The sequence below is a fragment of the Panthera tigris genome, chromosome A2 (genome assembly GCF_018350195.1).
Source record: "Panthera tigris isolate Pti1 chromosome A2, P.tigris_Pti1_mat1.1, whole genome shotgun sequence".
Classification (NCBI taxonomy): Eukaryota; Metazoa; Chordata; class Mammalia; order Carnivora; family Felidae; genus Panthera; species Panthera tigris.
In genome coordinates, this window is record NC_056661.1 from 76681943 (window position 1) to 76695434 (window position 13492).

The following is a 13492-nucleotide window of genomic DNA, read 5'->3' on the forward strand; positions in this document are numbered from 1 at the left end:
AATGTATGCATACATGAAAATAATAAAAAGACATTTTGTGTCCAATTTAATGCCCCCTACATATTATGTGTTGAAAAATTATAGTTATTTTTATTGGAATCATCTTCATCTTTTTGTCCTTGGCTCCAGTCCCTAGATGTGCTTTACAAAGAGCAGATGTAAAAAGATTTGAAACACTGATAGTGATTGTGTGCAACCGTTAATCAGGAGGGGAGAATTTAGTGTAATTTCTCTATTCTCCTGGGTAGGTGGATGGGGGGTGTTGCTACATTTTTTAACCTGTTGTCTCCACCCCCCCCATCACCCCAACCCCCGCCATTTGTACACTTACCTCTTTTGTGGAGTAATCAGTCAGGAAAATAATAGGGCTTTTGCTCCCTCCCAGCCAATAGAATCCTTTGTATTACAAATGTAGTATGTATTTTGGTTACTTTTTAGAACAGCTCTAAATGTAGTGTGGATAAGCAGGGGATGGGGCAGTGGGAGAGGGAGGTGGTTAGATAATGTGTTGTTTACCTTAAAAAGGTGTTGGAATTAATAATTTATATTCTTTATCCCCTACTAGATGGTAGACTTTGCAAAGATATACAGTGTATTTACTTTTTCTTTTTGTTCCCACAACACCTGGCATAATACATTTTATCTTTATCTTTCAGTGGTTATAACTTTGTGCTTTTTCTTCCTGTCATAGAGTTTGATACTTTGGGTCAGAATTTAGGTCTGATTCATTTCTGTGGTGTTTGTGACTAACAAATGTTGATACCCAAATAAATGGTTTGAATGAATGATTTGAATTGTCTCCAGAGTGACAGATCAGCATTCACAAGAATAAAGCACCGTTTGGTTTTGTCTCTAGAGACATGTAACTGGAAGGAACCTTAGGGTTTATGTAGTCTAGCTTTTCATTTTTCTTTTTTTTTTTTTTTTTATATCACATTACATTTTATTTTATTTTTATTTATTTTTTTTTAATTTTACAATTTATGTTTTTATTTTTTTAATTTTTTTTATTTTTTAATATATGAAATTTACTGTCAAATTGGTTTCCATACAACACCCAGTGCTCATCCCAAAAGGTGCCCTCCTCAATACCCATCACCCACCCTGCCCTCCCTCCCACCCCCCATCAACCCTCAGTTTGTTCTCAGTTTTTAACAGTCTCTTATGCTTTGGCTCTCTCCCACTCTAACCTCTTTTTTTTTTTTTTCTTTCCTTCCTTCCCCTCCCCCATGGGTTTCTGTTATGTTTCTCAGGATCCACATAAGAGTGAAACCATATGGTATCTGTCTTTCTCTGTATGGCTTATTTCACTTAGCATCACACTCTCCAGTTCCATCCATGTTGCTACACAAGGCCATATTTCATTTTTTCTCATTGCCACGTAGTATTCCATTGTGTATATAAACCACAATTTCTTTATCCATTCATCAGTTGATGGACATTTAGGCTCTTTCCATAATTTGGCTATTGTCGAGAGTGCCGCTATAAACATTGGGGTACAGGTGCCCCTATGCATCAGTACTCCTGTATCCCTTGGATAAATTCCTAGCAGTGCTATTGCTGGGTCATAGGGTAGGTCTATTTTTAATTTTCTGAGGAACCTCCACACTGCTTTCCAGAGCGGCTGCACCAATTTGCATTCCCACCAACAGTGCAAGAGGGTTCCCGTTTCTCCACATCCTCTCCAGCATCTATAGTCTCCTGATTTCTTCATTTTGGCCACTCTGACTGGCGTGAGGTGGTATCTGAGTGTGGTTTTGATTTGTATTTCCCTGATAAGGAGCGACGTTGAGCATCTTTTCATGTGCCTGTTGGCCATCCGGATGTCTTCTTTAGAGAAGTGTCTATTCATGTTTTCTGCCCATTTCTTCACTGGGTTATTTGTTTTTCGGGTGTGGAGTTTGGTGAGCTCTTTATAGATTTTGGATACTAGCCCTTTGTCTGATGTGTCATTTGCAAATATCTTTTCCCATTCCGTTGGCTGCCTTTTAGTTTTGTTGGTTGTTTCCTTTGCTGTGCAGAAGCTTTTTATCTTCATAAGGTCCCAGTAATTCACTTTTGCTTTTAATTCCCTTGCCTTTGGGGATGTGCCGAGTAAGAGATTGCTATGGCTGAGGTCAGAGAGGTCTTTTCCTGCTTTCTCCTCTAAGGTTTTGATGGTTTCCTGTCTCACATTCAGGTCCTTTATCCATTTTGAGTTTATTTTTGTGAATGGTGTGAGAAAGTGGTCTAGTTTCAGCCTTCTGCATGTTGCTGTCCAGTTCTCCCAGCACCATTTGTTAAAGAGACTCTCTTTTTTCCATTGGATGTTCTTTCCTGCTTTGTCAAAGATGAGTTGGCCATACGTTTGTGGGTCTATTTCTGGGGTTTCTATTCTATTCCATTGGTCTATGTGTCTGTTTTTATGCCAATACCATGCTGTCTTGATGATGACAGCTTTGTAATAGAGGCTAAATTCTGGGATTGTGATGCCTCCTGCTTTGGTCTTCTTCTTCAAAATTACTTTGGCTATTCGGGGCCTTTTGTGGTTCCATATGAATTTTAGGATTGCTTGTTCTAGTTTCGAGAAGAATGCTGGTGCAATTTTGATTGGGATTGCATTGAATGTGTAGATAGCTTTGGGTAGTATTGACATTTTGACAATATTTATTCTTCCAATCCATGAGCATGGAATGTCTTTCCATTTCTTTATATCTTCTTCAATTACCTGCATAAGCTTTCTATAGTTTTCAGCATACAGATCTTTTACATCTTTGGTTAGATTTATTCCTAGGTATTTTATGCTTCTTGGTGCAATTGTGAATGGGATCAGTTTCTTCATTTGTCTTTCTGTTGCTTCATTGTTAGTGTATAAGAATGCAACTGATTTCTGCACATTGATTTTGTATCCTGCAACTTTGCTGAATTCATGTATCAGTTCTAGCAGACTTTTGGTGGAGTCTATCGGATTTTCCATGTATAATATCATGTCATCTGCAAAAAGCGAAAGCTTGACTTCATCTTTGCCAATTTTGATGCCTTTGATTTCCTTTTGTTGTCTGATTGCTGATGCTAGAACTTCCAGCACTATGTTAAACAACAGCGGTGAGAGTGGGCATCCCTGTCGTGTTCCTGATCTCAGGGAAAAAGCTCTCAGTTTTTCCCCGTTGAGGATGATGTTAGCTGTGGGCTTTTCATAAATGGCCTTTATGATCTTTAAGTATGTTCCTTCTATCCCGACTTTCTCAAGGGTTTTTATTAAGAAAGGGTGCTGGATTTTGTCAAAGGCCTTTTCTGCATCGATTGACAGGATCATATGGTTCTTCTCTTTTTTTTTGTTAATGTGATGTATCACGTTGATCGATTTGCGAATGTTGAACCAGCCCTGCATCCCAGGAATGAATCCCACTTGATCATGGTGAATAATTCTTTTTATATGCTGTTGAATTCGATTTGCTAGTATCTTATTAAGAATTTTTGCATCCATATTCATCAGGGATATTGGCCTGTAGTTCTCTTTTTTTACTGGGTCTCTGTCTGGTTTAGGAATCAAAGTAATACTGGCTTCATAGAATGAGTCTGGAAGTTTTCCTTCCCTTTCTATTTCTTGGAATAGCTTGAGAAGGATAGGTATTATCTCTGCTTTAAATGTCTGGTAGAACTCCCCTGGGAAGCCATCTGGTCCTGGACTCTTATTTGTTGGGAGATTTTTGATAACCGATTCAATTTCTTCGCTGGTTATGGGTCTGTTCAAGCTTTCTATTTCCTCCTGATTGAGTTTTGGAAGAGTGTGGGTGTTTAGAAATTTGTCCATTTCTTCCAGGTTGTCCAATTTGCTGGCATATAATTTTTCATAGTATTCCCTGATAATTGTTTGTATCTCTGAGGGATTGGTTGTAATCATTCCATTTTCATTCATGATTTTATCTATTTGGGTCATCTCCCTTTTCTTTTTGAGAAGCCTGGCTAGAGGTTTGTCAATTTTGTTTATTTTTTCAAAAAACCAACTCTTGGTTTCGTTGATCTGCTCTACAGTTTTTTTAGATTCTATATTGTTTATTTCTGCTCTGATCTTTATTATTTCTCTTCTTCTGCTGGGTTTAGGCTGCCTTTGCTGTTCTGCTTCTATTTCCTTTAGGTGTGCTGTTAGGTTTTGTATTTGGGATTTTTCTTGTTTCTTGAGATAGGCCTGGATTGCAATGTATTTTCCTCTCAGGACTGCCTTCGCTGCATCCCAAAGCGTTTGGATTGTTGTATTTTCATTTTCATTTGTTTCCATATATATTTTAATTTCTTCTCTAATTGCCTGGTTGACCCACTCATTCGTTAGTAGGGTGTTCTTTAACCTCCATGCTTTTGGAGGTTTTCCAGACTTTTTCCTGTGGTTGATTTCAAGCTTCATAGCATTGTGGTCTGAAAGTATGCATGGTATAATTTCAATTCTTGTATACTTATGAAGGGCTGTTTTGTGACCCAGTATATGATCTATCTTGGAGAATGTTCCATGTGCACTCGAGAAGAAAGTATATTCTGTTGCTTTGGGATGCAGAGTTCTAAATATATCTGTCAAGTCCATCTGATCCAATGTATCATTCAGGGCCCTTGTTTCTTTATTGACTGTGTGTCTAGATGATCTATCCATTTCTGTAAGTGGGGTGTTAAAGTCCCCTGCAATGACCACATTCTTATCAATAAGGTTGCTTATGTTTATGAGTAATTGTTTTATATATCTGGGGGCTCGGGTATTTGGCGCATAGACATTTATAATAGTTAGCTCTTCCTGGTGGATAGACCCTGTGATTATTATATAATGCCCTTCTCTTACTCATAGTGTCCTTTCCTTTATTTATTTATTTATTTATTTATTTATTTATTTATTTATTTATTTTTTTCAGTATATGAAATTTATTGTCAAATTGGTTTCCATACAACACCCAGTGCTCATCCCAAAAGGTGCCCTCCTCAATACCCATCACCCACCCTCCCCTCACTCCCACCCCCCATCAGCCCTCAGTTTGTTCTCAGTTTTTAAGAGTCTCTTATGCTTTGGCTCTCTCCCACTCTAACCTCTTTTTTTTTTTTTTTTTTTTTTTCTTTTTTCCTTCCCCTCCCCCATGGGTTTCTGTTAAGTTTCTCAGGATCCACATAAGAGTGAAAACATAGGGTATCTGTCTTTCTCTGTATGGCTTATTTCACTTAGCATCACACTCTCCAGTTCCATCCATGTTGCTACAAAGGGCCATATTTCGTTCTTTCTCATTCCCATGTAGTACTCCATTGTGTACATAAACCACAATTTATTTTATTTATTTATTTATTTATTTTATTTTATTTTTTAATATATGAAATTTACTGTCAAATTGGTTTCCATACAACACCCAGTGCTCATCCCAAAAGGTGCCCTCCTCAATACCCATCACCCACCCTGCCCTCCCTCCCACCCCCCATCAACCCTCAGTTTGTTCTCAGTTTTTAACAGTCTCTTATGCTTTGGCTCTCTCCCACTCTAACCTCTTTTTTTTTTTTTCCTTCCCCTCCCCCATGGGTTTCTGTTACGTTTCTCAGGATCCACATAAGAGTGAAACCATATGGTATCTGTCTTTCTCTGTATGGCTTACTTCACTTAGCATCACACTCTCCAGTTCCATCCACGTTGCTACAAAAGGTCGTATTTCATTTTTTCTCATTGCCACGTAGTATTCCGTTGTGTATATAAACCACAATTTCTTTATCCATTCATCAGTTGATGGACATTTAGGCTCTTTCCATAATTTGGCTATTGTCGAGAGTGCTGCTATAAACATTGGGGTACAAGTGCCCCTCTGCATCAGTGCTCCTGTATCCCTTGGGTAAATTCCTAGCAGTGCTATTGCTGGGTCATAGGGTAGGTCTATTTTTAATTTTCTGAGGAACCTCCACACTGCTTTCCAGAGCGGCTGCACCAATTTGCATTCCCACCAACAGTGCAAGAGGGTTCCCGTTTCTCCACATCCTCTCCAGCATCTATAGTCTCCTGATTTCTTCATTTTGGCCACTCTGACTGGCATGAGGTGATATCTGAGTGTGGTTTTGATTTGTATTTCCCTGATAAGGAGCGACGTTGAGCATCTTTTCATGTGCCTGTTGGCCATCCGGATGTCTTCTTTAGAGAAGTGTCTATTCATGTTTTCTGCCCATTTCTTCACTGGGTTATTTGTTTTTCGGGTGTGGAGTTTGGTGAGCTCTTTATAGATTTTGGATACTAGCCCTTTGTCTGATATGTCATTTGCGAATATCTTTTCCCATTCCGTTGGTTGCCTTTTAGTTTTGTTGGTTGTTTCCTTTGCTGTGCAGAAGCTTTTTATCTTCATGAGGTCCCAGTAGTTCATTTTTGCTTTTAATTCCCTTGCCTTTGGGGATGTGTCGAGTAAGAGATTGCTACGGCTGAGGTCAGAGAGGTCTTTTCTTGCTTTCTCCTCTAGGGTTTTGATGGTTTCCTGTCTCACATTCAGGTTCTTTATCCATTTTGAGTTTATTTTTGTGAATGGTGTGAGAAAGTGGTCTAGTTTCACTCTTCTGCATGTTGCTGTCCAGTTCTCCCAGCACCATTTGTTAAAGAGACTGTCTGTTTTCCATTGGATGTTCTTTCCTGCTTTGTCAAAGATGAGTTGGCCATACGTTTGTGGGTCTATTCTGGGGTTTCTATTCTATTCCATTGGTCTATGTGTCTGTTTTTGTGCCATCCTTTTTTTTTTTTTTAACTTAATTATGATATTTTTCTTCCCTAGATAACAGAAAAAAAGCACACTGATAACCAGCTTGAAAAGAAAATAATACTTATATTCTATTGTTTGTATGTGTGTAGATTTTTAATTGACTTTTTCATGTTTTTAATGTTTGTTTATTTTTGAGAGAGAGAGAGAGAGAATATGAGACAGCGAGCATGAGTGGGGAGGGGCAGAGAGAGAGAGGGAGAGAGAGAATCCCAAGTAGGCTCTGTGCTTAAAACACAGACGTGAGGCTTGATCCTATCAACTGTAAGATCATGACCTGAGCGAGATCATGACCTGAGCCAAACTCATGACCTTGAGTTAGACATTAAATAGACTGAGCCGCTTAGGTGCCCCTCTATGTCTGTAGTTTGATTGTGTATTGTCTAGTAAGAATTTTTAGGGTAAACATAGCATTTCCTCGTTGATCATTATCATGACTGGGGTCAAATAGAGTTTCCTCAAAATTCTCTGAAAATTTTTAAAAATAAAAAATCAGAGTAGAAACATTTTATAATTATAATCCACCCTACATTTACACCTTAGATTGATATATAAAGTACTTTGGCATTTATTAGCTTATTTTGATTCTGATGATAGTCTTAAAAGTTATGTAGGGCATGACTTGTATATTGTTGGCATTTTACAGATGAAAAAATTGAGGCTCAATGAAGCTATGTCATGTGATTGTGATCACCTAGTGAGTAAATTAGGAGTCAGATTCCTAAGCCCATAAATGTTTAAAGGTTTTTAAGACCCTATACACTGTGGTAAGCCAAAGTTTCTTTAGATATACACATTAAAAAAAAATGCTCATGGTTGAGGTCTGATTAGCAATAACAACTATTCAGCTGTCCTTTTATTTCATTTCTTTTTGTCATCTTGTGTAGAGCTAACTGTATATGCCGTGTTCAGTCAGTAGATATTTGAGTGCTGCTAAGTGGTTAGTTAGCATTGTACTGGATGCTTTAATGTAATTTGTCCTAGGTAGTACATATGACTCTAAGTGAAAAATGATAGTTTGTAGGTGCTAGGAATATATTTTAATAAGACTTTAAAATTCAGTTCCAATTAAGAGTATTTAGTGAAACACACATTTGATATTCTGTTGAGTAACTAGAAAACAAAGTAATACTCTATCTAAAGCAATTCAATTTTTTAGAAATAATTTATTTTGTTAAAATAGAAAATAGAGTTTTATGGGGTGCCTGGGTGGCTCAGTCAGTTAAGTGTCCGACTCTTGATGTCAGCTCAGGTCATGATCTCACTGTTCTTGAGACTGAGCGCCACATCTGCCTCCACACTGATAGCGCACAGCCTGCTTGAGATTCTCTCCCCCCCTCTCTCTTCCCCTCCCCCATGCACGCACATGTGCACACTCTCAAAAATAAACTTTAAAAAATTGAAAATAGAGTTTTAGAACTGTGTCTAAGCTCCTTAATGAAATCTTGACCTTAAATTTTAGCACTTTAGTTACCTTAGATATGTACAAGATTGAGTCAAAAAATAAAGGGCGCCTGGGTGGCTCAGTCGGTTAAGCGTCTGACTTCGGCACAGGTCATGATCTCATAGTTTACGAGTTTGAACCCCAAGTTGGGCACTGTGCTGACAGCTTGGAGCCTGGAGCCTGCTTCAGATTCTTTGGCGCCCCTCCCCCACTCGTGCTCACGCTTTCTCTCAAAAATAAATAAACGTTAAAAAAATTTTAAAAATATATAAATAATTTTCTCAAATTCTAAGTATGCGGAGACAACTATTATTAACATCTTGGTAGAGATCTTTTCATGCTTCTTGCTCTGTATATGTAATTCTATAAGTAGAATATAATTTTATAAATATAATATGTCTGATTCTATAAAGAGTTAATTGTGTAAATTTTTTTATTCAGTGTTAGGAAAATACTTCAATGTAAGTTGCTATTAGGTCTGCATAATCATATAAACCTGCAGCATTGTAAGTGCTGGTTTGCTAAATTATTTTTATGATTTATTAATTTTTCAAATGGTGGATATTTGTTTCAAATATTTTGTTACTATAGAAAAACATTTAAAGCTGTCTTACAGCTTGAGAAATTTCTAAGATTATCAGGATGTTTCTTTATAATTAAATTTGACACTAATTTTTATGTAATGTGTTGACATTATTTAGAATTTACTATAATCATAATTTCTACTCTTGCTTTACCAACTCATTCTTAACTTAGAACATTTTGCTTCAGAGTAAAGTTTTTTTATTTAAAAAATAGAAAATGGGTAACTGTATTTTTTTTTAAATATAGATTTTGAAAGTGAATAGTGTTCAGCAAATCTATAATATTTTGAAGAAGTGAGACATGATATTTCAATACCTTGATATTCAATATTGAAATACTTAGATGTGTGTGTATGTTTTTAATAGATTACCTTTCTCAAGGAATCGATCTTTCTGGAATAGAAGTAATAGAAAATGATCTACTTTTTATTGCAAGAGCTCGACTTGAAGTGGAAAATCAAGCTAAGCGCCTACTGGAACAGGGTGTGGAGACCCAGGTAATGAAAGTAATACCACTTTTTTAATGTGAAAAATATGTCATAGAATTGATGAAGATTTGATTTTGAGGTTAAAAAACTAATCTGTGTCCTCATCCCTGAGGAACTGTGTCTACAGCTTGCATTGGAGAATAGGGTCTAAAGTAAGTACAGGGAAAATGTATTAATACCTATTTATTTCATTCTAAAAATAGACTAAGATTTCTGGTATGTAATATATATGAGATATAGTTTCTGTAATGTATATATGTAGATAGAGAGTTAATACCTGTTGAATATGCTTATTTTGTCTGAGGAACTGTTACGTAATTAAGCCTTTCAGCAACCCAGTAAGGTAGGTATTACTATTTCCATTTTACAAATGAGGAAACTGAGAGCTTAAATAATTTGTCCAAGATCACACAGCTAACACATGGTATTGTTTGGAACATAGACCACTCTAACCCCAGAACCTTGCACCATTAATAGTCAATGTGCTATAGTTAAGAAAAAAAAAAAAGTAATTTGACTTGAGATTTCTCCGAAGGTGTCATTTTCCTGATGCTTAATGTTCTGAAACCCAAAGGTATCGATGTAGTTGAATCAGCAAATTAGATGTAAATCTCATTCGTTCTACATTTGTATTGCATTGCACCCAGACGTTTTCTCCATTTGTATTGGATCCAAATACAATTATTAGTGTCTATTTTTTATTCACATCTTTTAAACCAGGAATTTGTTTTGTGCATTTATATTGTACAAAAATAATCTTATAAAGATTCTTTAAGTAGTCTCTAAGTCAGAAAGGTACTTATTTGACTTCTGATTCTTCATTTATATTTCAAAAAGCGTAACTGAATGTCTGTTACCGTTTTGAATAAATTTTTTATTATCTGCATAATGAAAAGTGAACAAATGATCTGTACATACAGAATGAAATGCCACATACACATAAGGAGTGAAGTAGCACAGTGTGAACACATCTATGCAATACAGACCCAGGGCAAGAAGTAGGAAATTCCCTGTGCTCCTGGTCACTGCTCTCCTTTCCCAGAAGCCACCATGATTGCAGCTTCTAATACTGGAGCTTGGTTTTACCTCCTGTCAGTTGTTCTAACTTCAGATCTATGAAGATAACACAGTTCTACTATTAAAAAATAAGGTACTTGTGTACATCAAATTAGAGAAGATACCTTTTCAAAGAAATATTCAGGGAATTCCAAGTCAACTTTGATTTAAGGTGACTATTTGTATAGAAAATTGATGTCACCTGGCTCATTTAGTTGTGAGAAAGGTAGCAATTAACTTTTCAGAAAGTGCAGTATCACAAGCCTTTTGTATTCATCTAATGTCCATATTGTCACTACCTCAGAGATTTCAAGTTTTATATATAACTACTGTTTAAAATTTTTCCTGTGAAGTTCTATTGCTATATATGAATGTGTGTGTATATGCTTATATCTTTAATTTATGCAACCCTTAATATTTTATTATATTTCAGAGTTGTGGGAATGAAAGCAAAAATGGTTGAAAAGAAGCATTACTAAAGTTTGTTGAACAAAAATATTTTGCAGTAGGGGTGGGTGATTTTAACATGTTACAAAGGAATGGCTACTTAAAAAACAAACAAAATTAAACAAAGGAATGGCTACTTTTAAAGGTTTATTTTTTTAACATAAGCTCATATATTTTAAAAGCAGGAAAGTCTTTTCTAGGATAATTGTTCCTAATTAAACTTGATTTTAGATATGTTATTGTTTTGTGTACATTGTGCAGTTGTTGAATTTGACTTTCCATCAGTTTTTAAATCATATTAAAATTAAAGTAGAAGTGATAAAATTTTAGGAAATTAATATCCTTAAATGTTAACAGTGTTAAATTTGGATTGTACACAGTCAAAAGATGATTAAAGTAGATAGATAACTTGTTATTTAGCTAATGGCCTATGTCTAATCAATAAGATTAAGTTAGAAAGATAAGGAAGAAAAAAATACATAAAAATACTGTGTGTCTACACAAGTAGATGTGGAACGATCTGTGTGGATCTGAGGAGAACAGGGACCAGGGAGCTATAATTTTGTATGTCTCAGTGTGGTTTGGAGGGGGGCAGATTCTGCTCAATGGATGGGAATATCGTCTCCCTGTTAGGCTGTATGGATTATGTTAGCAGAGTTTGTCGTTTGCTGGTATCATCCAACTTGTTTGTCTTGTTTAGATTCCATAAGTATAAAGTAACTAACCTGAATATAATTGGGCTTCGTACATAATTTTCATAAAGGGAGAAAATGTACTGATCTGCCAGTAGTAACATTCTGGTTCACTTTGCAATTTATACAATATTTCTCATGTGTAAATTGACACTGGTGTTCATAACCTCATTTATTTTTGAATTCAGTCATGTGTGTGTGTCTCTCTCTCGGACCTGAGTCCTCTGGGTTATTTTTACAGTGTTAGCTTTCTGGCTTGGCAGAGCTCAGAAGATTAAACCCTCATCAATAATGATGCTACTGAGATAATGTTTCTTGGGAAGCAGGGTGTCTCAGTGGAAGGAGTTTGTTTGGAGCCCCCCCTCCTTTCCTTTTAGAAAGCAACAAGACAGAGGTATCATCCAGCTGTGTCAGCAGGCAGTTCAGGAATTCAGAAAGAAACTAACCTTTATTGAATGCATATTCTTTGCCAGGATTTGTGTTAGTCACTTTACATTTGTTATTTCAGTCACGGTAACAAATGTGTGAGGAAGATGCAATTATCCACTTTTGATAGTTAAGGAAACAAAGCCCTGGAAAGGTTAGGAAATTAGCTCAAGATTACACAGCTAGCAAGTGATAGAGACATAGTCTGGAATGCCTGCTTTCCACCTTGCTTTATTAAGAGCAAGCAGTTTATTCTAATTTTGTTAAATAATCGTATTTTAAATTATTTGACAATTTGTGAAGCAGTTTACATTGAAAAAGGAATTTTTATAGCCTAAAAATTTCTTTGGGAAGTCTCCATGTGATGACTAATTAAACCAGTTCTTCTGTATTCTTCAGAATTTTTATGTTTCTCTGGCCAACTTTATTTTCCTATTATCTGACATTAGTGTTTCAGGCCATCAGTCTTCCCCACCTCACCCCATTCTACAGTTTACCTTGAGCAGATGCCCTTAATTTCTACTTTGTACAGGCACCTTTTGCACCACCTGTGGTGTGGGTACTGTTTCTTAGGAACCTTATCTCCTCGTATTTCCAGCTCTCCTTTCTGTTTTTATCCTCTCCCTTGTGCTCTTTTCCTTGTCATCAGCATTTCAACACGAATGCTTGCTGCCAGTGTCCCCTGTGTTCTCTGCTCTTGAGGGTCACACACTTGCTTTTAGTCCTTCACGTGCTTGCCTGCCTGCCTGCCTTCTTTAGGGCTTTCATGTTCCTTTTATGCCTGGAATACTCCTTCCACTTCCCATTAAAACAGATGCTGCAGCTTATATCTATTTTATTCTCAAATCTTATTCTCCCATTTGTCAGACATCATTGAAATAGTTAAACATACCATTAATATTTATTGTAAATAGACTAAAAGAATGGCAGCATTTTAATTTGAAGTACTATTGCATTCATGAAATATTGCTCACTTACTGGTTTATAAGCTTATAACAGAAACAGAGATTTTCAACAAATAAGGAACTTGAAAAATTACATGTCACCGATTGCATTTAATAATCAACTTCTGACATTGGGTTTCTCAAAAATGTTGGTGACATTTTTTTGAGTATGTAGTTGATGGCTACCATTTTCAGTCTCAGTTAATTGTAAAACTTAACTTTATTAAAAGAAAGAAAGTGCATTTTCTTTTCCAAAACCAAAATGTTCATAAAGATAGATAATTTTGCTTTGATCATTACTGTTTTTTTCTAGTTAATTGCTTAAATGTGCTGTTTTCATTTGTAGATTTTAAATAGCTTTGTAGTATCATAAAGACTCTACTACAGTAGTTAAAAGTTTCTGTTTTTGAAGCTTAAACTAAATGGCTACTTAGATAATACTGAGAAACTGTTGTGTCTTCCTACATGAAAAATATGGAAGTAGACTGCCCTCACAAAAGCCGTATTATTTCTATATGGAAAAGATGCATAGTGGTATCACTACCATTTTCTTCACTAAAGGTTTGGAAGGATTGATGACTTGGTGTGCATCCTCTGGTGAAGCATACCATATCAGCACAATACAAAAAAATATTCTTTACTTCACGTGGCCGTCTTTGTCACAAGCGTGGGGCTACACA

At 36.2% G+C, this 13492-nt stretch overlaps 1 protein-coding gene across 1 annotated transcript in view; it reads left to right on the forward strand.

The window, feature by feature from the left end:
- COG5 (component of oligomeric golgi complex 5) overlaps window positions 1-13492 on the forward strand; it is a 312502-nt gene that overhangs the window by 138071 nt on the left and 160939 nt on the right. The window contains exon 7 of the mRNA XM_007083949.3: window positions 9126-9256. Coding sequence (XP_007084011.2) covers window positions 9126-9256 — 131 coding nt within the window. The remainder of the gene's footprint in view (window positions 1-9125; window positions 9257-13492) is intronic.